This window comes from Zalophus californianus, chromosome 14, assembly GCF_009762305.2.
Source record: "Zalophus californianus isolate mZalCal1 chromosome 14, mZalCal1.pri.v2, whole genome shotgun sequence".
Classification (NCBI taxonomy): domain Eukaryota; kingdom Metazoa; phylum Chordata; class Mammalia; order Carnivora; family Otariidae; genus Zalophus; species Zalophus californianus.
The window spans coordinates 24,601,367-24,625,142 of record NC_045608.1 but is presented as its reverse complement, the minus strand read 5'-3'; the positions used below and the strand labels follow the sequence as shown (position 1 = coordinate 24,625,142).

General features: G+C 40.4%; 1 protein-coding gene across 8 annotated transcripts in view; it reads left to right on the top strand.

Moving 5' to 3' along the window:
- PRR14L (proline rich 14 like) overlaps nucleotides 1–23,776 on the top strand; it is a 55,137-nt gene that overhangs the window by 12,945 nt on the left and 18,416 nt on the right. For all 8 annotated transcript variants that reach the window (XM_027575731.2, XM_027575737.1, XM_027575738.1 and 5 more), the window contains 2 exons: nucleotides 8,935–9,007; nucleotides 18,452–23,633. In XM_027575731.2, coding sequence (XP_027431532.2) covers nucleotides 8,935–9,007; nucleotides 18,452–23,633 — 5,255 coding nt within the window. The remainder of the gene's footprint in view (nucleotides 1–8,934; nucleotides 9,008–18,451; nucleotides 23,634–23,776) is intronic.

The following is a 23,776-nucleotide window of genomic DNA, read 5'->3' as shown; positions in this document are numbered from 1 at the left end:
GCAGGGCTCGATCCCAGGAACCTGGGATCATGACCTGAGCTGAAGGCAGACGCTTAACGACTGAGCCATCCAGGTGCCCCAACAAATGATTCTTTATTACAAATGAATAATGAAACCACACTAAAGGAGGGGGGATAAAGAAGAAAAGTAACCCGAGTACCTTTGGGAAACAGTATTTTGACTATAAACTTTTAAATCTAAATCCAGTAACCCCCCCCCAATTATTATTATTATTATTTTTTTTTTTTGAGAGAGAGCATGCAAGCAGGGGGGTGGTGCAGAGCGAGAGGGAAAAAGAGAGACTCTTAAGCAGGCTTCATGTCCAGTGCAGAGCCTGATGGCGGGCTTGATCTCCTGACCTGAGATCATGACCTGAGCCAAAATCAAGAGTTGGACACTTAACTAACTGAGCCACCCAGGTGCCCCAAATTTTAGTAGATTTGTTTTTCACAGGGTGTGGCTTAGCAATTCCTAAACCACTGTATGTGTGTTCTAGGGTTGATGGTTATGTGTGGATAATGAGTGTGAGCCAGGCTTCTCACTAATAGAACGAAATTACAGATAGGGGTGGGTTGAGGGCTAGAATGAACCCTGTGGTATGGAACTAGAATTGGAGTTATCAGTATGAACTTCCAGTTTTTAATATATGTAGATAGATAGAGAAATGCGTACTATACATGTGTGGGTATGTGAGGTGTGGTCTAGGTGGATGGGGGGGTTCTAGATAAAGTTTTCAATATATGTAGATACAGAAATGTACTATATATGTGTGGGTATGTGAGGTGGGTGACACCTCATAGCAGCGAGCACCCAGTTCTTGGTTTCTAAATAACATTTTCCAATTAAAGGAACCAAGACTTTTTGGGGAAATGTTTTGGAGGCTAGCACAAGAGAAAATACAAGATGAGTTTAAAACAGTTTATGGCTAATGCTCAGAAAATTAGGAGACCTAACAAAAGGACACAGGAGCCAACTTGAAAGGACTTCCAGTGGCTAAGACTGGGACAATTTGAGCTTAAATAATGATAATAATGAATTATAACCCATAGAATAAAGCAGGTATCATGAGCCCATGCTAATATAAAATACTTGAATAAATAACTTGAAAAAAAAAAGTTCTTAATTCTAGTTCATAAATATAAAAGGAATCATGGCAAGAAATCTCCATTTGGCAACCATCACAGTAATAGTTATCTCAAGCAAGAATCCTCAATGGATGTTAAAACTAGTGGCTAAAAGTTTAAATGAGAAACAAGTATTTACATTGTCTCCAACTATCTCCCCCATAAGATACTTAGCAGTTACATAGTAACAGAATCATTACAAGGTATACAAAGGAGAAGATAATCACAGTGAAGAAACCTGACAGACCCCCACCTGAACCAATTGTTGGAAGTTCACCTCCACAGGAATGAGACCCCCCCAAAGCCATGTACCTCTTGAGAGGATCCACCAAGAACCAGCATCACTTCTGTGAGATTCCTGCCCCCAAAATGCATAACCATAATCTCCTGATGAAACATCAAACCCAAATTGAGGGACTTTGTTTTCAAAAGTGTCAAAGTCACAAAAGATGAATATCTGAGGAACTCAGTTTAAGGGAGAATTTTTTTTTTTTAAAGATTTTATTTATTCATTCATGAGAGACAGAGGGAGAGAGAGAGAAGCAGAGGGAGAAGCAGGCTCCCAAGGAGCAGGGAGCCTGATGTGGGACTCGATCCCAGGATCCTGGGACCACGACCTGAGCCGAAGGCAGACACTTAACCATCTGAGCCACCCAGGCGCCCTAAGGGAGAACTTAAGGAGACATGATGACTAAATCATCATGGGAGCCTGGATTGGATCCAGGTCCTGAAAAAGGACTTTGGGAAACCATTAATAAGAGTTGAGTAAATTCTATAGTTAATATTATATTAATAGCAGTTTGCTGGTCTTAATAACTATATAGTGGTTATGTGTAAGATAGTAACATTAAGGAAAGCTTGATGAAGACCACAGAAAATTTTTTGAATGGTATTTGCAAACTTTTTTTAATACATCTGAGAAAAATTACCTCTAAATTGTTTAAAAACATTAAAAATTTTTAAATATAATAATAGTAAAAACAACCAAAAAAACCCTTCTTGTTTGAGGGAGACAGAATTTAAGTCAATAGGAAAGGTACTTTTTTCACCTCTAGGCCAGTTTAGAAGTTGGTTAGGTGTGGGGAAGTCATGTTTATGAAGAGGCTGAATGACTGAATATCCGGAATATAGCAGAGGGGGTTCTAGTTTGGACAAGCAACCTGAGAGCTGTTCTTTTCCCATCGCAAGGTTCTGTGATTTATTTTTAATAGTGTCTAGCAACATTCCACAAAATTCTTTTCCTTCAACTGTTCCTCATCTCAAACCAGCAAAGAGGCCCAGTTGGGCACTGCCTTGGGTTTGCAGCACAGTGAGTACTCAAAGATTACCACTTACCCACTCCTCTGTTCCCTCTGGACCAAAATCCGTCACGAAAGGAAAAGTAGTGACTTCAGCAGAACCTGGCTCCAGCAATAAGAACTTGCTGTAATTGTGAAAGACAGACTCCTAGGCTTCCAGGGCATGCATTGTATGAATCGAATGAATTTAACAGAGTCCAGTTTGCTTGGTGAATTTCCCAGTTCAAGGAGAAGGACTGCACTCATTTTTAGAATTAGAAGTTTGTACTTTCCTATATCATGATTTCTGATGAAGCCTAAACTGGTTTAAATTCACTTGTTTAATCACATTTAAAATCATTATAGGTTTTTGTTGTTGTTAAAAGAAAAAACAAATGTTATTTTATGAAGCAACTTATTTTTATTTTTTTTTAAAGATTTTATGTATTTGACACAGAGAGAGATAGCGAGAGAGAGAACACAAGCAGGGGAAGTGGGAGAGGGAGAAGCAGGCTCCCTGCCGAGCAGGGAGCCTGATGTGGGACTCGATCCCAGGACCCTGAGATCATGACCTGAGCCGAAGGCAGACGCTTAACGACTGAGCCACCCAGGCGCCCGACTTATTTTTTTTTTATCTTTTTTTTTTCAAAGATTATTTATTTATTTGACAGAGAGACACAGCAAGAGAGGGAACACAAGCAGGGGGAGTGGAAGAGGGAGAAGCAGACTTTCCGCACAGCAGGGAGCCCAATGCGGGGCTCGATCCCAGAACCCTGGGATCATGACCTAAGCCAAAGGCAGACGCTTAACAACTGAGCCACCCAGGCGCCCCTGAAGCAACTTATTTTTAAAGTTGGTGTTAAATTTTTTTTTTTGCTTTTTTATATTGTAAATGCACATAACATAAAACTTACCATTTTAATCATTTGTAAGTGTACAGTTCAGTGGCATTAAGCACATTCACATTGTTGTATAACCATCAACACCATCCATCTCCAGAACTGTTTTCATCTTCCCAAGCTGAAACTCTGTACCATTAAACGCTAACTCCCCATTACACCCTCCCCCCAGTCCCTGGCTACCATCATTCTCCTTTCTATGAATCTGTCTACTCTGGGGACCTCATCTAAGTGGAATCATACGATCTTTGTCCTTTTGCGACTGCACTTAACATTTTTTTAAAGATCCACTTAAAAAAATAAAATATTCTAACCATGAAATACTTCAATCATTGAAATACTTCATTCGTGAAAAGGAGAACCAGCAAAAAATAATTCTTTCCTGCCTTATGATTGTGTCAGAAAGGCATAAAAGCTTATAATTAATAATTTGGTGCTTTGATCAGGAAACCACTCTGTTATTGAGGAGGAGAGAAGAAAGGCAAAAAGGAGGGGAAAGTATCAGAATAGGCTCAGTGGCGGGGACAGCTGCAAGAGCCAAACTGAATGGTGAAAGAAAGAATTCAGTTCTGAACTCACTTGTAGGACAAAGGTCGACAACTCTGGTGCACGCAGAGGTTACCAGCCAGAATGTGGACAACATTGGTATTATTTAAGAATAAGATAGAAAGAGATGGGTATGTGATATTCCACATAGATGACTGAACATTGAAAACTATACAGTGAGTGGTTGTTTGTTTTTTCCCCCCTTCAACATATGCTTGTTCTTTTGTTTCCCTGGTGCTTAAATAAAAGCTGTAGGGTGTTTAAGTTTTTATATATTTTACTTTTTTTTTTTTTAACCTCTCATAGTGGTTGATGTGCCTGAGTTGAATGTGTTATAAAAGCTTTGGTTCTAGGATATAATACTTTATTTGTGCTCAACACAGACACAGAAAAAGTTCTGATTGTCCGTTATTTGTTAGCTGCACACATAAAGAGTCAGTATACATTTTTGACAGATATTTGAAGCTATCTGGACAGGGGACATCAAGTAAGGACGCACAGTGACTGTTGATCACTTGAACCATGTTATGCTTTTGGAGAAACTTGTTTTTTAATGGCATGTTCATCAGACCCAATCTTGTGCAATTTGTATGACTTCATTTAAATGAAAGCCCATTGAACTAAATGCCCATTAAGCTTATTTACTTCTTACCCTAAGACTCTGTGATCCTACACGAAATTTGTGGTAGAATATAGGAGCTTGCTCTTTGCCTAAAAGGATATCTTGGTGGAAAAAATTCACTTTCGGTGATTTAAAGATAGAAAAAGTCTGAATTTCATGCTGTTAGTAGTAAAACCAGTGGCCATAACCTGTTCTCCAGGTCTGCCAGGGCACTGTTGTCCACACAGTGATGGTTTGCCCTGTAACATCTCATGCTGTTAAAAGTGACAGAAAATTGCCCAAAGCACCAGTGGCGTATTGCTGAGACTAAGACAGAACTTTCTCCTAATTATTATAGCAGTTCTCAGATAATCATTGGTGGGGGGGGGGTTATTATCAAATGCCTTTCCCAGCTAAGGTGATCAGTGCCTTATTTAAAGTCATCAGTTATTTCCCCAAATTGAAATACATGAAGGAAAATTCCTTTTTAAGCTCTGTAAGGATGATTTAAAGTTACTGTTCTACAGCTCTTCCTTTCTAAATATGCAAAGGGTAGGAAACTGAAAGATTCATTAGAGATACAAAAGTTTCTTTTATTTGCAGAGTATTCTTCACTATGAACATAATCATGGCTATTTCTACAAATGCCACGTAGTAGGAAGAATCTCATTTGCTGCATACTGTTGCCCCATCGTTGCACACTTCAGTGTATAGACAGTCCCATCTGAAGGTGGGGCAGTCACTGCCCTTCTTACTCATCTGTCTCTGTCTCCAGCTCAGGAAGCTCAAGGTTTGGAAGGAGTTCAGTGGAGTCTGGTTACAAGCAGGACTCAAAGCTCAGAGATAAATCAGGCGCTTGAGGAGCCTATAACTTACCTGGCGTAAAAAGCTGAAAAGCCTGATGTATATTCATTTCCTTCCTTTAGATATTTGTGTTGTTCTCCTACTCTAAACTAGTCTCACAGAAATGAATCACAGAATTGCATCTTTTCCAGGACATATAACTTTTAATGGGAAATAGATTACAGATTAACAGTAAGAATGGTTTTTCAAGACCTTTCTAAAATCTGCCACCACTTTGAAGTATCAAAAGTTGATTTTGATTCTCAGCACTTGGCAGGAGGATAGTATATTGGATGTGCAAGGCAGAGAATCCAGAGAATCTGTTTGCTATTGATTTGAAAATGAATTTGTACTGTTTTGTGGCATTTCTTATTTTATACAGCTAATAGATTATTGTAAACTATAGCAGTTACCTCACTTGATGGTGAAAGAAGATCTTGGAAGTTGATTCATTCAAAACAGATTTTGCAGAATCTAGGTGGAAGAGAAAATGTTTAGTTAGGACTCTACCTCTAAAAATCCTGAAAGTTTAGAACATTTAGCCTATAAAACATTATAAGAAAAGGAAATTGATAAATTTCTGCAAGTGTTTATTATATGATTAGCTGACCTTGAGGGGGTTGGGGGAATGACAGGATTATTACGCTGCATGTCCACTGCTTGCAGGTGGGCTGTTCTGTTCTCTCATCCGCACTTGAGGCCCACACTTGGTAGAGTTCCTACCTGATACGGAGATTACCCACCACTGTGGTGGTGGTAGTTGCCGGGGGAGGGGGGTCCTCTCATCTGACCTCAGCCTCACAGTCTGTTTTCTTTTCAGCCTAGTCAATTTCTGATCATATTTGAGACTTCGAACTTTATAGGGTCTTCAGCCATCTGAGGGTTCTTAACTCAGAACGTTTTAAGAGAAGTCAGCAAGGTAGAGGGAGAGGGGAATCATTACTCCTAGCTTCTGCTTCTCTCCTTCCCTATTACAAATCGTGACTAACGAAGAAGAAGGGGACATGGCTGAAGCAGTTGGCTTGGCACTCCACCAGGGTATTTTGAGTCCTCCAGCTAAGAACCTTAGAGCAGCAGGTGGAGGAAAACTAAAATTCCAGTAGCCCCTCCAGGGGCAAGAGTCAGTATGGTTAGTTGTACAAGCTCATCACAGTTCATTCTGAAGGAACTATATAGAACTTGTATGTTGCTGAGCTGAGCTCAGCTCTTACTTTGCAGGCCCAGAAAAGCTTAGTCACTTAGTCACTCCAGATGACATCCTAGGATCTATTGGTGATAGTTCTATTTGGCTTTTCTCACAGAAAGGGATAACAAGTGTCTAAGGTCTAATGGATGATGAGAGCTTCTGTTCATGGAACACCCAGTGCTGACAGGGTGTCTTGCTAGGTGTTACTGTGGTCCCCATTATTCTTATAGCCAACTTAAGCTTGTTCTTAGTGCTATGTAGCTAGTAGATAGGAGTCCTGAGGTTGGAGCAGAGCCCTGGCTCCTCATCTCATAATCTTTTACTCCAGCACTCTGCCTTTTCCATAAAGTATTAACCTGAAAAAATAATTCTAAGTAGCATCTAATGTCACACCCCATTCAGCCTGAGAACTGGAACAGCAAAAGAAGTATCATTTTGGAGAAAGAATCAAATGTAACTACAAATAAAGATGTTTCCATAACGTCTTATTTTGAAATAATTTGAGACTTACAGAAAAGTTGCACAAATAGTACAAAGAATTCCCATATACCTTTCATGCAAATTCCTCACATGCTAACATTTTACCACATTTGCTTTTTTTTTCCTGAATAATTTGAGAGTATAGTTGCAGACATGTTACCTAAATATTTCAATGTATATTTCCTAGCAAAGATATTCTGATACATGATCAGAGTAAGTTAATCAAAATCAAGCAATTAACACTGATCCAAGTATTTTTATTTAATCCACAGACCATATTCAAATTTGGCCAGTTGTTATACTGATGTCTTTTGCAGCAAAAGAAAATAGTTTTTTTGGTCTAGGAAAAATCTAGGATCATTTGTGGCATTCAATTGGCATGTCTCTTTAATCTCCTATAATATGTAACAGTTCCTCAGCTCATGACCTTGACACTTTTGAAGAATACAAGCCATGTATTTTGTAGAATTTCCCTCAGTTTGGACTTGTCTGGTGTTTTCTCATGATTAGATTCTGGTTATGTATTTTGGCAGCAGGAATCCCACAGAAGTGATGCTGCTTTTTCTTGGTCCATCCTCTCAGGAGGCACATGGCTTTGGGGTGCTTCATTTCTGGGAGGTGAAGTCCATACTTGGTTCAGGTGGGGTCTGCCAGTTTTCTCCACTGCAAAGTTACTGTTCTCCCTTACGGAATTATTAAGTATCTCCTGGAGAGATACTTTTGAGACTATGTAAATATTTCTGTTTCTCATTCAAACTTTTAGCCACTAGTTTTAACATCCATTGATGATTGTTGACTGAGATCATTATTACTGTGATGGTCACCCAGTGGTGATTTTCTAATTCCATCATTCCTTTTATGGTAAGTAAGAGCTTTCTCTTCTCCTTTACAAATAAGTTTAGTCTGGCATCATGCTAGAACTCATACTTCTTTGTCAAACATGGTAGTGTTACCATAAATTATCTGGGAGATACTTGTTTTTAAGTTCATGCTTTGCAAAAGTATTCCACACTAGGGAAATGAAAAAATAGTCCTGCTTCACATATGACAGTCCATGCTCTCAGTTCAAATGATAATGTTTTATTTCTGCCTGTATCCACCTTTTCTTGCCACTGCTTTTATCTTCCCTCCCCATTCTGGGTTCTGTTTCCACCACAGACCTTTGCCTAGGGTCCAAATGGCTTTTACTAGCTTTGAGTTTGTTTGAAGTGCTATAAAAATTATCAAAAGTTATAGTAATGATACCACTATCTGTAGATTTAGATGTGTACCATGTCAATATCTTGCACTTACCAATTAAATCAGTGTGAAAAAAACCTTAAATCTTAGGGCAGGGGAAAAGAGGTGACTGAGAAGGAGAGCTTAGCATAAGTAGAGATCTTACTTCTGTCAGTGTCTCCTAGCTGGTAAACCTTCCCTCCTGGGGCTTGAAGCCATTTGCTGCCATGACGTATACATTCTGCCACTGACCCCTTCCATTTTTCTGAATTTCTTCTGTAGGATAAAACTGGTTGTCATTGATGGTGTTCTCCTTTGCATGCTCTCCCTCCAGTGAAGGGAGATGAAAAGAAAAAATAGCCCTTCTAAGAAGTTTGGGAAGAAAATGCATACATGGTCTCTAGAGTGGTTGAGGATTGAGATACATCCAGTTTGGTGATATTTTCCTTTCAGATGAAATTAAGGTTACGTTGCAGCAAGGTGTTTCTTGATTCAGGAGGTATTTAATAGGGTCAGCATTTTAAGCCTCTGTTACTGTCCAGACCTCAGGAAACTTGGCTTTTCAAGCTCAAATTCTAGAGAAGTGGCAGTTTTTATTGATTTTATTTCTTTAAATTTGAGGCTTCCTTCAGTTGCCAATCTTTGTGACTGCTATCAAATTTCCAGGAGTCCTACTAAAGAAGTATCTCAGATGGTAATTTGCATTCATGAGTTCAGGTATCTCTGAATCCTCCCTGACCACTGGATTTTCTTCCTGCAGGAAGACCTCCTGATGCAGTCAAGCAAAGAACGTTTATGCACGGGCCTCCCTGAAGACTGTCTGAGGAGCAAAGGTATTTATTTTTCTCTACTCTTTTCCTTTTTCCACTTACTACACACTGTTTTAATTCACAGTTTCTATTTTACATCGGGAATGCAGGTCCCTGCCTTGCAAGATGGACTTAACTGTAGAAATTCTTTTTTTTTTTTTTAATTTTATTTATTCATTTGAGACACAGAGATACAGAGAGAGACAGAGAGAGAAAGCATGAGCAGGGAGAGAGGCAGAGGGGGAGGGAGAAGCAGGCTCCTTGCTGAGCCAGGAGCCCGATGTGGGTCTCAGTCCCAGGACTCCGGGATCATGACCTGAGCCGAAGGCAGACGCTTAACCATCTGAGCCACCCAGGCGCCCCTTAACTGTAGAAATTCTTGATCTTGCCCATTGACATACTTGAAGACACCTAATATTATTGAGCAGTGCCTTAGGTTTTCTTGTTTTTTGTTTTAATTTTTTTTTTTAATTTATTTATTTGACAGAGAGAGATACAGCGAGAGAGGGAACACAAGCAGGGGGAGTGGGAGAGGGAGAAGCAGGCTTCCTGTGGAGCAGGGAACCCAATGCAGGGCTCGATCCCAGGACCCTGGGATCATGACCTGAGCCGAAGGCAGACGCTCAACAACTGAGCCACCCAGGCGCCCCTTTTGTTTTAATTTTTTTAACTTTTTTTTTTTTTAAAGATTTTTTTTTTTGAGAGAGAGGGCACACAAGCAAACATGGGGAGGGGGAGGAACAGACGAAGAAGCAGACTCTTTGCTGAGCAGGGAGCCTGATGCAGGGCTGGATCCCAGAACCCTGGGATCATGACCTGAACTGAAGGCAGACACTTAACCAACTGAGCCACCCAGTTTTATGTAATGAATGAATATAAAGCCTCCCCTTTTATATAGAATCCCTATTGATGTGAGAACTTTTATTTGATTTTATAAAACTAAACTGCCTGTTTGGAAAGGTTAACATGAATTGACCCAGTCCAGTTGAACACTGTGGAGTGCATCCTGTTCCTGTTCCCCTGGACGGGGATGGGAGAAAGCGTTCACTCCAGGTCAACTGTCAAAACAGTTTCATTTCCATTACTTTGTTTTGCTTCTCAAAACAATGAGTGGATATAGGCATCTGAGATATCACCTTTAGATTGATTGATTGATTGATTGATTGAGGAGGAAGCTGAGACCCAAAGAAAGAGTGCTATGCCAAGATTTTCTCCCCAGGCTGAAAATAATCTTAGGTAACTTTAGAAAGGACTATGTCTATATATTATGCAATTAAAGTTGAAAATATAGAGTAATCAAAACCACAAAAAAAAAGGAAAATATAGCAAGTATGTTTAATTATATGAACATTTTGTGATAAAACATCAGATTTGACTCTCTGCTTCTTGGCAGCCCAGACAGAAAAGGAAGCACAAATTGTCCTTATGAGAAAGGGTACTTGTCCCACTTTATCACCCTGCTTCCTGCTGCTGGAGATTTCCTCTGTGGCTCAAAGGCTTGGCTGGTCCAGTATAGATTAAAACTCTGAGGATGAGAAATGTCCTTTTGTACATGTCTTACGCAGTTCCTAGGGCCTTACTTGGGACCATTTTAGCCCCAAATATCTTTTCAGCAGGGCTCCAGTATTGCTATATTGAGTCTTTGGTATATTTTTGGTGTATTTTCACCCACATCTTAGCACAAGTTTAGTGTCTATTTGTTGAAGTACACTTTCATTTATACTGAACTGACCTTTAAACAGGAGAATTAGGGGGTGCCTGACCAGCTCAGTTGATAGAGCATGCAACTCTTGATCTCGGGGTCGTGAATTTGAGCCCCATTTGGGCATAGAGATTACTTAATAAAGAAAAAAAATTTTTTTTTTTAAAAGGGTGCCTGGCTGACTTGGTCAGTAGAGTATGTAACTCTTGATCTTGGAGCTGTAGGTTTGAGCCCCACGTTGGGTGTAGAGATTACTTAAAAAAATAAAATCTTTAAAAAAAAATAAAAACAGGAGAATCAGTTATTTTCTATAAGGAAATCTGCCTTCTCAGACTTACCTGGTTACTGTCCACCAAAAAATCTGGTCTACATTGGACATGGATAAGATGAGCTCTTCAGATAAGCTACTTTGTGGCATTTTTCTTCCTGAGCTAATACCATTCTTTAATGACTTAGATTGGGAAAATGAATTACTTTTCTTTCTCCAAAGCTGTGTGTAAGGTTCTCAGTTTTAGATGGAGGAGCTTGACAACAGCAGCTCTACTAGAGTTTTTAGCAGCAGTGACGTCGTGCCTGACTGATGTTCTTCCATTCAGTCCCCAGAGAGCCTTCTAAGGTGTCCCTTTGTTACACATGAGGAAACAGCCTCCACCCAACCAGTCATAGCAAGCAGAAAGGAAGATTCTATGAAGGCAGGTCTTTGAAAGACATGAACACACAAGCTGCTGCCGATTTCTGTTAAACAGATGCACATGCTGTCCTGTAATGTGGCCAGCATCTCAGCTCACTTTGCCAGGGTTAAGGTAAAGCATCTGGCAACCCGTCATTTCCTACAGAATTGAGAAGTAAATGATGTTTCTTGGAAACTTGGTTGTACACTCCCTCTGGGAGCCCCAGCTGCAGAATTTTCACTCTGCTCCAGATCCTGGTCCCACACATTTTAGATGTAGATTTCCCTGATAAAAACTAGTATACCCTTCCTACTTTTGTTTTAAATCTCTGCTCTGTTGAATGCTGTGCAAATTGCTTACAGAGTTTTATTTATATTCCATTTTGCTTATTCTGAATGGGGGCACCTCAAAGGTCAGCACTGTGTGATAATTTATAAATTTGCTGAGGAATGAATTTGGGTCCCCTGCACTGAGGTGTTCAGCAAGTGAACCTAAGGCTGCCACACTCTGCCCTTGGTGTATTGTTCTTCTCTAAATAAATGTCCTGTTCACAGTACTTCCAAGTTAGTGTGATATTCAGAATTTTTAGATTCTTTACAGTCATGTCTGCTGTAGCTCAGGTGAAATTAGAAGAAGCTTAATGCTTTAAAAGGACATTTGTGTTAACCAAAAGTCATCTTTAATTGGTAGGATGCTATTTTGCAGATCATTCCTTATTTCTTGATTGCTGTAGGGCAGGCCCGTGAAAAATGGGCATGGGGGAGCTGTGATGGGTGTTGGATGAGGGGCCATTTCACAAAGGGAGGGTGTCGTTCTGTCAGACCCTCTGCTGCCTCTCTTCTACTAGTGTGGCTTTTCCAATGTGGCTTTTTCACCATACTTCTGTTTAATATTTTATAGAACTGACATTATCAAGTTTTTTTGTTTGTTTCTGTTGTGTGTGTGTTTTTTTTTTCCTGAGTTCCCTGTAACTGGCTTGGTTTGGGAAGGTTGTGACTTAATTCTCACAGTAGCAGTCTCCACGAGGGCTTATTTGGGAATTCTCTGAAGTAGGAGAGTCACAAGAAATTGGAAGAGCATTGGAGGGAATACATTTTGATGCAGAGTTGAAAGCAGTCAAGGAGAGAAAAGATACTTTATATAATTTTTGGAACTAGATAGTTTGAATCATTTAGAAGAATTAGAGTTGAAACAATCTTTTAAAGCCCTCTATGTTATACAAATAAATTAAGTATTACAAGTAGATGGAAGAAACCCCATCGATAAACTCCTTATGCTTTGTATGTGTCTAGATTCTTGGAGTTTATTGATTCTTTTTAATACATATAATTGGGAAAGAATATTTCCTGTTTATATTCCTTATTTATGTTATTGTCCTCCTATAATTTGCATTTTAGGGGGAGAAAAGTTGAAAAATCAGCCAGTACCACACCCATTTAATAGACAACATGAAAAAAGTGTGGACATTTTGGGTACTGATTTTTTTGTTTTTACTTTTTTTAAGTTAAGGTATAGGGACCCCTGGGTGGATCAGTCAGTTAAGTGTCTGCCTTTGGTTCAAGTCATGATCCCAGGGTCCTGGGATCAAGCCCCCACATCAGGCTCTGGAGCCTGCTTCTCCCTCTCCCCCTGCCGTTCCCCCTGCTTGTGCTCTCTCGCTCTCTCTCTGTCAAGTAAATGAATAAAATCTTTTTTAAAAATTAAGGTATAATTTACCTACACTAAAATTCACCCTTTTTTGTGTATATACAGCCCTGTGAGTTTGGACAAACACAGTTGTGCAGTTATCACCACAATCAAGATATAGAACATTTCCATCACCCCAGTGATTTCTCACAGGCTTCTTTTATAGTGCATCTCTCTTGCCGGCCTCAGCCATTAGCAGCCACTGATCTTTTTTCTGTCCCTATAGTTTTACGTTTTCCAAAATGTCCCATAAATGTAATCATAGAGGAGAAGGCTTTTTTTTTTTTTAAGATTTTATTTATTTATTTGACAGAAAGAGACACAGCGAGAGAGGGAACACAAGCAGGGGGAGTGGGAGAGGGAGAAGCAGGCTTCCCACGGAGCAGGGAGCCCGATGCGGGGCTTGATCCCAGGACACTGGGATCATGACCTGGGCCGAAGGCAGATGCTTAATGACTGAGCCACCCAGGCGCCCCAGAGGAGAAGCCTTTGAGTCTGGCTTCTTTCATTTAGCATCGCACATTTAAGATTCATATAGCTGTGTGTATCAGTACTTCATTGCTGCTTCTTGCTGAAGAGTATCCTGTTGTCTGGTTGTATCACAGCTTGTTTATTTCCCGTTGAGGGAAATTTGAGTTTCCAGTTTGGGCAATTATGAGTAAAGTTGCAGTGAACACTTGTGTATGAGGTTTTGTGTGAACATGAGTTGTCATTTCACCTGGGTGAATACCTAGGCATGACACTGCTGGGTCATTTGGAAAGTGTGTTTATTTTGTAAGAAACTACCAGTTTTCCAGAGTGGTTGTACCCTTTGGGACCAGTAGTACATGAGTTCCAGTTAAGGAGTTGAATCCATAATTTGGAAAGCCAGATGTTCAGTAGTCAGAGAAGCTGAGGAGGGACAATAGCTTATAGGGTTGTCTGCTGTCTTCCCTCTAGGGAGTCTTCGTGAGCCTCCACACAGGAGAGCTTCCTTTTATAGAAGACATTACAATATTGCTAACTCATTGCACATCTTTCTGAGGATGAGATGTAGGATATGCCAAAACGGATGTCATATTTAGTGTCCACAGTGTAACCACTTAATTTTTTGATCCAGGAAAAGGTTTTGACAGAAGTGCTATTGAATCCTTGTCAACATCCAGCATGTCTGTCCCCAGTTATAGTTATATGGAAATAACACCAAAAAAAAGTCTTTAAGTTTTCTTGTATTACTTGTATTATGATTAGAGTGTAAGCATTTTTTAAAAAACAATTTTATTGAGATATAATTTACATGCTGTAAAGTTCGCCCATTTGAAGTATACAGTTCAGTGGTTTTCTTCTATACTTACAGAATGCAACCATAACCCTAATTTAATTTTCATCACTCCCTAAAGAATCCTTGTTTGTATCCATTAGCATTCATTGTTCATTCCATTCTTCCTTCTCCCCAGCCTCTTCCAGCTACTAATCTGCTCTTGTCTCTATAGATTTGCCATTCTGGACATTTTATATAAATGGGGCCTGGTATTTTATGACTGCTTTCACTTGGCATAAAGATTTTTAAGGTTCATCCAGGATCTAGCATATATAAGTGCTTCATGTTTATGGCTGAATAATATTCCATTGTATCCATTTATCTGATGGACATTTGGGTTGTTTCCACTTTTTGGCTATTATTAATCATGCTGTTGTCAGCATTCGTGTATAGGTTTTTTGTGGACATAAATTTTCAGTTCTCTTTTTTTTTTTTTTAAGATTTTTTATTTATTCGGGCTCAGTTAAGCGTCTGCCTTCGGTTCAGATCATGATCTCCAGGTCCTGGGATCGAGCCCGGCCTCAGGCTCCCTGCTCAGCAGGGAGTCTATTTCTCCCTCTGTTCCTCCCCTTCCCCATGCTTGCGCTCTCTCTGTCTCTCTCAAATAAATAAAATCTTAAAAAAAAAAAAGAGTTGGATGCTTAACTGACTGAGCCACTCAGATGCCCCAAGATTTTAGTTTTGATGAAGTCTAACTTACCAGTCTTTTTATCACTGTTTCAGTATCTTAGCTAAGAAATCATTACCAAAATCATGAAGATTTACTCTTGTGTTTTCTTCTAAGAGTTTTATAGTTTCACCTCTTATATGTAGGTCTGTGGTCTACTTTGAGTTAATTTATTTGTTTGATGTGAGACAGGGTCCAAATGTATTCATTTGCACGTGGATATCCAGTTGTCCCAGCGCCATTTGTTGAAAAGCTGTTCTTCTTGGTCCCTTTGTCAAAAATCAGTTGACTGACTCTAAATGTTAGAGTTTCTTTCTGGATTCTCAGTTCTAATTTCCTTGCTCTTTATTAAATCCATCCTGTGTCAGTGCTACACTGTCTCCATTACTGCAACTTTGTTTTATTTTTGAAATCGGGAAGTATGAGGCTACCATCTTTATTCTTTTTCAAGATCATTTTGGCTGTTATGTGTCCCTTGCATTTTCATTTGAGTTTTAGGATTAGTTTGTCAGTTCCTGTAAACATAAGCACTTTCTAAACGGTTATTATAAAACAACAAATCTAGGGCCTTTCATAGGTCATGAAATGCCTATGTTTCTAAAAATGGGCTCATACCTCACAGAATACGTTTTACCCTCCAGTATACCTAAATACTTTTTTTTTAATATGCCACATTTTCTTTATCCATTCATTCATTGGTGGATACTTAGGGTTGTTTTCATGTCTCACCCACCATAAGTAATGCTGGAATGAACATGGGGGTGTGGATATCTTTTTCCGAATAGTGATTTCATTTCCTTTAGATATATACCCAGAAGTGAAATCGCTGGATGGAGTATACCTAATACTTTGAACAACTTCCCTAACCTTCTCATTCTTCATCCAGACAATATCTATTATGTACCTGCTATGCGCCAAGGTCAGTGTTGGGTACTCAGTCCACAGTGATCATTAAGATCCTATTTCTGCCCTCAAATAGCTCCAGTCTCACGGAGGTGATATATTAAACAAATACTTGAGAAACAATATCGCAGAGGTTTTGATAGAGATACTGTGCAAGGGAGTGGGAACCCAAAGGAGTGGCCAGCCTTAACCAAGTGTGGACTCTGGCACTTCTAAGAGCTCTGCATGTATTAACTCATCTTTACAAGTACTGCAAAGTGGGTACCGTCTTTCTCCCCATATTACAGAAGAGGACTGGGTCAGTATTCCATAGCCTTTAGAAAACTTTCTAATAATGGGGCTCCTGGGTGGCTCAGTCGTTAAGCGTCTGCCTTCGGCTCAGGTCATAATCCCAGGGTCCTGGGATCGAGCCCTGCATCGGGCTCCCTGCTCGGCGGGAAGCCTGCTTCTCCCTCTCCCACTCCCCTTGGTTGTTTTCTCTCTCTTGCTGTCTCTCTCTCTCTGTCAAATAAATAAAACCTTAAAAAAAAAAAAAACTTTCTAATAAACATAATTGCCTCAAACTCTCCTTTAAAATTCTTTGAGATTTCCAAGTCAGTGTGGTTAATTATAACCAAGTAAAAGAGTAGGTAGAGTATCCTTTTGCTTTCAAGCTGTACACAACCCCTGTTTTCCTCCCAGCCTTCAGTGTTACACTACCTGGGAAATGACTGTTCCCCTGCCTCCTCCCTAAGATTCTCAACTGAGTTGAGAACAGGTGTTCTTCTAGCAGGTAAGGGCTCTGAGGTAGAATCTTGCCTTAAGTGCCTTGCATAGTGAATAGTTTGGGGATGGGTGAAGAGTTTTGCAGTTTTCCTGAGATAAAATGAAGGATTCAACTAGGGTGGTGCTGGACCAGCATGGAAAGGCCCAGAATTTACATGAATGGCTTAGTGCCATAGTATCCAGTGAAGAGATACACTAAACCACTTGGGGTAAATACAGTTAGAAATTCATGAATAGGGTAGAATTGTCTGCTATGATGTGGAAAGTAAGCTAGTTTCAAAAAGATAAATACTGTGTGGGGCATTAGGATTTCAAGGCCATAATATGTCAGTAATTGGAATCTGTGCAAGCTTGTGGAATCCAGTATGCATTTATCCATCTAGTATTTGTTGACTCCCAGTATTTTTAAACACTGTGTCCTATCCTAGCATAGTTATTAAGTTTATCATTTTAACTGTTCTCAGGTCCAGTAAGATAAGAAAGAAAGCAGAACAAAGGAAAAGCACTTTTTCTTTAAATGGCAGGCACTGTACCAGGTGGTGTTTTACATGTATTATTTAATTTAATCCTCAAAGTAACACTGAGGTAAGTGTACTTCGTACCCTCTTTTTCAAAGGAGGAAACTGAAACTCAGAGAGGTAAGTAAGATCACAGAGCCCACCTGCCTTCAGAGTAGCTGTTCTTTCTCTCAGAATTGCTGCTCTCAGTACCAGTTGAGAAATGGATAGGGAAGCTCTAGGAAGACGGTATTGATAGCATTTGTTGATTTGACCTAACCATTTATTAATTCCACAGATTTATTGAGTGCTGTTTTGTACTGGGTATTATGCTGGGCAATAGGGAAAGGGAGAGACCAAGACAAACATGATCCTTACTCTCACAGAGTTTATATTCTAATGAGAATTAGATCTTTAGGTTGATTTGCATTTAGCTTTATCTGTTTAGTGCTCGTATCTTGTTACATATGTGTGTGCATGCAAATATACATATACACATATGCACATGTAGGAGCATAACTGTGTTTTCCTAAAAGAAAGGATAAAAAACTTGTTTGTAGATTAACAAGTTTGGGGAATTTCTTTATACTGCATCTTTTACCTAGAATTTCAGAGATGCTGAACAGTAAAACTTCTTTATGAATTGCATTTACATTCTGCTCAAAAAGGTTTTTTGTTTTTTAATGTTTCATAATAGAAAAATTTTAGTTTATTGAAAAGTGGAGAGTATATTAAACCCACATGTATCTGTCACTCAGCTTCATAAATGCCAGCTCATGACTAGTCTTGTAGGGAAGCAATTACTGTAAGTAATTCAGTTCAAAACTAATATTCAACTTTAACATTTATCTTTTACATAGGTTTTACGTAAAACTGTTCTTTTTCAAAGAGCTAATTTCTTAATGACTAAGTATTATTCAAGTAATAAGAAGATGGTCGTTGAATAGTATAAGCTGTTGTATTGTGGGTCTGCTTTATTAATGTTTTAGAAGGGAAGCTTCTTAAGACTCTGGATTACATGTATGTCTCCATATTCAATTGTCCAGCCAAGTAAGTACATTTAAATAAGTAACACTTAGAGAAAGGCAGATGTTCAAAATTAGCCAAGTACACTTTTGGCCCTCTGTCATATTTTGCATAAAAGAACAAAGCCAATGGTATGGTGCACTAACTTTGTAATTTGCTTTTTGAGTTGGGTCTTTTTTGTTGCTACTGGTTGCATGATTAATTTTTTTATGATTGCATACTGATTTGGATTTATTTCTCTTGTGCTGAAGGAAATGTACAAATTACAACTGGAACTCTGCTAAAATCTGAAGAAGTACAAGGTATGAAGGTCAATGGGACTAAGACGGATTATAATGAAGGACACAAGAATGGCAATGTGAGTAAAGGTCTCTCAGCTGGGTGCAGCGAATACCCAGAAATAGACAAAATCATGACCAGTGGTGAGGTTTCAGAAACCAGCACATTAGTTTCCCTAGAGCCTTTAACCTTTGTGGACCCTGGATTAACAGAAGCAACTTCTAAAGAAAAAGAATGTGAAGAATTAAAAACTTGTCCTTCTTGGTTGTCATTGTTACCAGGGAGCAGTGCCATTTCCAAAGTGGACAATGGGAAGGAAGAGTTGTGTAAGTTAAACCTTGTCTGTGAAGCAGATGACAATCACCAACAGATTCTCAGCCACCATAATGAAAAACACAGTTCTGCCCATGGCAGTCCCAAAGCCACGAGAAATGTAGTTGTTGTAGAACCCTTAGAAGAAAACTCTGGCATTTCACATTTCTCAAGTTTGTCTGGTCCGGAATCCAGGACACCATCCTTAGAAACAAGTGGTTTTGAAGGTGATGGCTTGCCAAAGAGATCTGCAGAAAAGACAGACAATTCCTGTTTTGATGGGGACGATCAAAGCAAGAACGTGGCTTCTAGAAAAGAAAATGAACAGTGTTTGAACCCCAGGAGTGTAAGAGGGCAACTCTTTCTTATTAATGCCAGGCAACCAGAAGAGGATGCTAGTGGTCATTGTCCTGGTGAAAAAGAGACTGTTGCCCCCCCCAAAGAGAATACCCATGGTGACTCTTGTGTTCAGGGCAGTATCCATACAGACAGTCCTTGTTCTTCAGTGCCAGGTTCTTTCACTGAAGCCACAGAAGTAATGTTAAAAAAAAATGATCTGAAAATCACTTTAGACATTCAGGGTAGCTTGACAAACCATGAGGACCATGGAGAAACTTCTACTGATACCAGCCATTCAGGCAGACTCTCTGAAGAGAGCAGTTTTTCCTCCTTAATGCAGATTGAAGAGCCAGAACAGACAACCACTATAGAGCCCAATATGGTAACTGAAAAGATTTACAGTAAAGACTCTAACTCATTCCGCTCCCAGAGAAATCTGGAAGACGACACCCAGTTAAATGAAGCATCATATAATGAATTTCTGGTTGAAAGAAAATCCCTTGTGAGTTTAATGCGTGAGGACCAGATAAGTCTTATGAATGAGGTATCAAAACCCAAGAAAGATATTGCTCAGTTACCACCATCCCTAGAATTTGATTACAAACCTGAGTCAGAACAAGCTATACAGACCACACAGGATGATAGTTCACATTTAGATAAACAGAACATAGCCTGTGAGATGAATAAACTTCCTTGTACCAATGAACTGGTTTTAAACAAAATAGAAAGTGAATGTGTTTTAAATCAAGTGCCCCTTAATTCTCAAGACCACGCGAAGTTGCCAGCTAACAAAGAGATGCCTTTAGCAACAAGCGAGGATTCCCAACAGAGCCATCACCCTCCATTAGAGGATGGAGCAGATGTCATTGCTCATACCCAAACCATTCCCATGAAGGTAAAAATGAAAGATATCTCTCCATCAGGTGACAAATCCTGTGGTGCCTCTTCAAACAACCCCACCTTAAACATCAAACCAGGAAGCCTAGAAAGAAAAAATGAACTGGCTGATTCTGGAATGGTCGGTCTACCTTCCAGACTTCTCTCAAGCAAGAAAGAAGCAGCAGGCTTGCCTCAAGAGGTCTCTGTTATGGAATGTCAGAGTGTTCAATCTCAGGATCTCTCTCGCTGTCATTGTGTAAGTAAAAATGCACAAGAAAAGAGCGTGTGTTCTGCTTATGCTGCTTTTGAGTCCAGCAGAATCATCCCAAAAGTTGAAAACTCTTTGATGACCAAGTGTGAAGATGCATTTCGGCACAGCAATCACCACTCCCAAGGAAGAGAAGACTCCACAGAAAGTAGCACCCACAAAGTGAGTTACACATTGGAGGGAAGTGAACTTGCTGGGGAAGAAACTAAAGGCAGCCTCCCAGGAGATAAGATGCGAAACGAAATGACAGGAGGCGTGTTAAATAGTGAAGCTTCAGACAAGACAATTCGCACCACCAGTCACACCCCGCCCAGTGAGGAATGGTTGGAAGGAAAGGAACAGGATGTACCTAAAGGGACTGTGTTTTGCAAGTATAACATCTCTGACTGTGCCACACCAGAACTAAACTTATCTGCAGACATTCCAAGCCCTGAAAAATTGTTGGACCAGTCTCTTACTATTATGCTCTCCACTTTCAAAAGCATGAGCCAAGCAGTTGAAACTCTTGATCAGAAAACAGATGAAGTCCTTGACTGCCAGAGTAACCAAAATAGACCAGATGAATGCAGAAATGAAGATAAACCAGCTAAGGAGACATCAGATGGTGATGAGAGAGAGGCTGTCACAGAACCTAACAGAGAGGTAAGCCACAACCAAAAGGATCTGCTAGTTAGGTCAGCCAGTAACAACCCGTTGTCCAGTGGTAGTTCAAAGAAAGGTGATTTGAAAGGAGACTCTGAACATATTTCTGGTTGTGAGGAGTCCACAGATGGCATGATAGACATCATCTACACGAACTGCAGTAATAAGTCTACAGAAGGCATGTTAGACTTAAAAGCATCTAGTACCCTTGATGGTGGTGCAGGGCAGGATAGACTGATGTTACAGGAAACCTCAGTGAGTACTCTTTCTCAGAGAGGAGAACTGAATGCTGCATTTATCGGAATGATTGGCCAGGACTCAGATTTCCCAGGTGCTACTTCCTCTACAGGGGAGCCTCTGGAAATTAAAAAATCATGTGAAGAGAAAGTATGCAGATCGTTAAAAGACTGTGAAATGGAAGTGTGTCCAGACTCTTGTGCCCATGAGCTAGAGTCTATTGCAGATCATGAACCAAATATAAGAACATTGGGTAGAGTAAATGTGTCCTTAGATTATAGTCATCATGAACAGCAAGTTAAAGAAGCATCCCTTAGAGAAACACAAGGAATGATCGAAGGATCAAGACTGGAAATAAATTCTGAGTTTGACAAGGACAATACCTTTGGAATTTCCTCAGAAGAGTTGCTGTCTTCTGGATGCCCAGATGAGAACCCTGTTCCCGTAGGGAGCCTGAAATCCATTGAGATAATGCCTTCGTATCTGCCTTCTCACAAAAATTCAGAAAGTAATGTTAATAGTGAAGAAACTGACCTGAAAAATCTTTTTAAACCAAAAGATGGTGAAATGCTTTGTGAAAATGTGGAGCACCACACAGTCCTGCTTGAGAAGAAGGAAGGAGAACCAAGGGATGGGAGTAATTCTGGTAAAGGAGTCAGAATAGACATTGGTATGCAAAATTTGCCTTTGACAATGGAAACAGAAACTCAGTTGAGAGGAGAAAAAACTGAAGAACATCAGAAGGGGCCCATGGGTCACGTAACTGTCAGGGAAGAGTCTGAGGAGATGATTACCAGAGAGGCTGGTCATGGTCATAAAGAAAGAGAGATTTCTCAGTCCCACTCTAAATCCCAGAGGATGCTTGCTGATATTGAAGAGCAACAAAGGCAGAGGGCTTTGGACTACATGTTGCAGAATGAAGAGGAATATATACATCAAAAAGGAGCATACACGGTATTGGAACAATGTACATCTAACGTGTTACCGGATGAGCTGAAAGATAAGAACCAAGCTAAGTATTGCAAAGGTGAGTCCACCATGATGAAGAAAATCACCCTAGCACAGCTGGCCACGGGCGGCAGTGCTGCACAGTTCCAAAAGTTGCAGGATCCAAAGGAGGAAAGCTTGTGTCATCCATTAAAAAGAGCCATGGAGTCATGCACAGGCCCTTGCCTTCGTGGTGCCCCTCAGAAAGCACAAGACCCCAACTCTGCTGGGTGTGATGAAATACACGGTGCCTTTGGGAACACTTCACACCAGAAAAGAGTGCTTCCCTTAAAGAAGCAGCCCCATAGAACATGTAAGAAAGTTTCCTGTCAGGAGCAAGTCAAGATGGGGAAAAAAATAAGTAAAATCAGAAGTTCTGCCTTTTTAAAGAGTTCCTCTGAAACCATCCCCACAAAAGCACACAGATTTCTCAGTTCATGTGCTGTGCCTGCACCCGCACAATTGGAACCCGAAACAGAACCAACCAGGAGCTTAATGAGCCACGTACCAAAGCAGAAGGCGACTCCGTGCCATCCCTTGAGGAGCCTGAGTGTTAGGAAGCCAACCAAAGAATCAGCCTTACTCAGCAAGCTGTCCATTCTTGCCTCCAAACTGGTCCCAGCCACAAAGGCCCAGAAACTAAGATATCGGCGATGTTCCGCGGAACTTCTTCCAGTGGCGAAAAACTACATGCGGCTCAGATACAAAAGGCTTCTGGATGGCTTTTCGTACAATACAATGCAGCTAAATCCATATTTGGCAGCTAGTGGATGGGATAAGAGACTTAACAGTAAGCCTTTGACACTTTATTCGCTAGAAGCCATCAAAATGAGCTTCATAGATTTGAACAACAAGGTGCCATCACTGCTATTTGGTTCCGAAATTTTCCCGGTATCTTTTCACATGAAATCGGGCTCTGAGTGCATGACCGAGTCCCCAAGGACTTTTCCTGAGCACTGTGCTCCAGCCAGGCTCACCTTAGGAGAGGCCCCCAGGTGCCTGTCTCAGCCTCCCAAGTGGACCTTTTCTTTCTTCTTGTCCCACAGTTGTCCTGGGATGGCCACATTCAGGGAAGATACTGGCCTCCATGGTCAGACATGTGCCCAGGCTCCCTCACAGTCTCCAGGTCCTCTCCAAGACTATGGAGGCACTGCCATAGTCCAGACCAGAGCAGGCTGCTCTGTCCTTGGCCTTCACACACTTCTAGCACTTTGTTCTCCTGGATGTTACCGAATCTGGACAAAAAAACGGAGCTTCTCTAGTCACATGCCTACCATGCAGAGGCTCTTCATGACCCAGTTTACACAGGGCTTAAAAGGGTTAAGATCTCCAGCCTCCATAGCAGACAAGGTCTTCTGTTCTCTTCCCTACTCGGTGGGCCGAGTGCTATCCATTTGGAGCCAGCATGGGCCTTCTGCCTGCCCCTTCGAAATCTCTACTCTTCATTCCACTCACAGCAAGCGGCAGCCAACTCTGAGCACCACGAGCAGGTAAAATCCATGTTTGCTTTTCAACCTCTGGGGGAAGTTGAGGGCTAGAAATGCAAGGCTATTTAGAGTTTCTGTGTCTGCATTTTCTGTTTACCTTGACAAATCTCTGCTGAGAAAATGTAGCTGTAAGTCTTAAGTGTAGA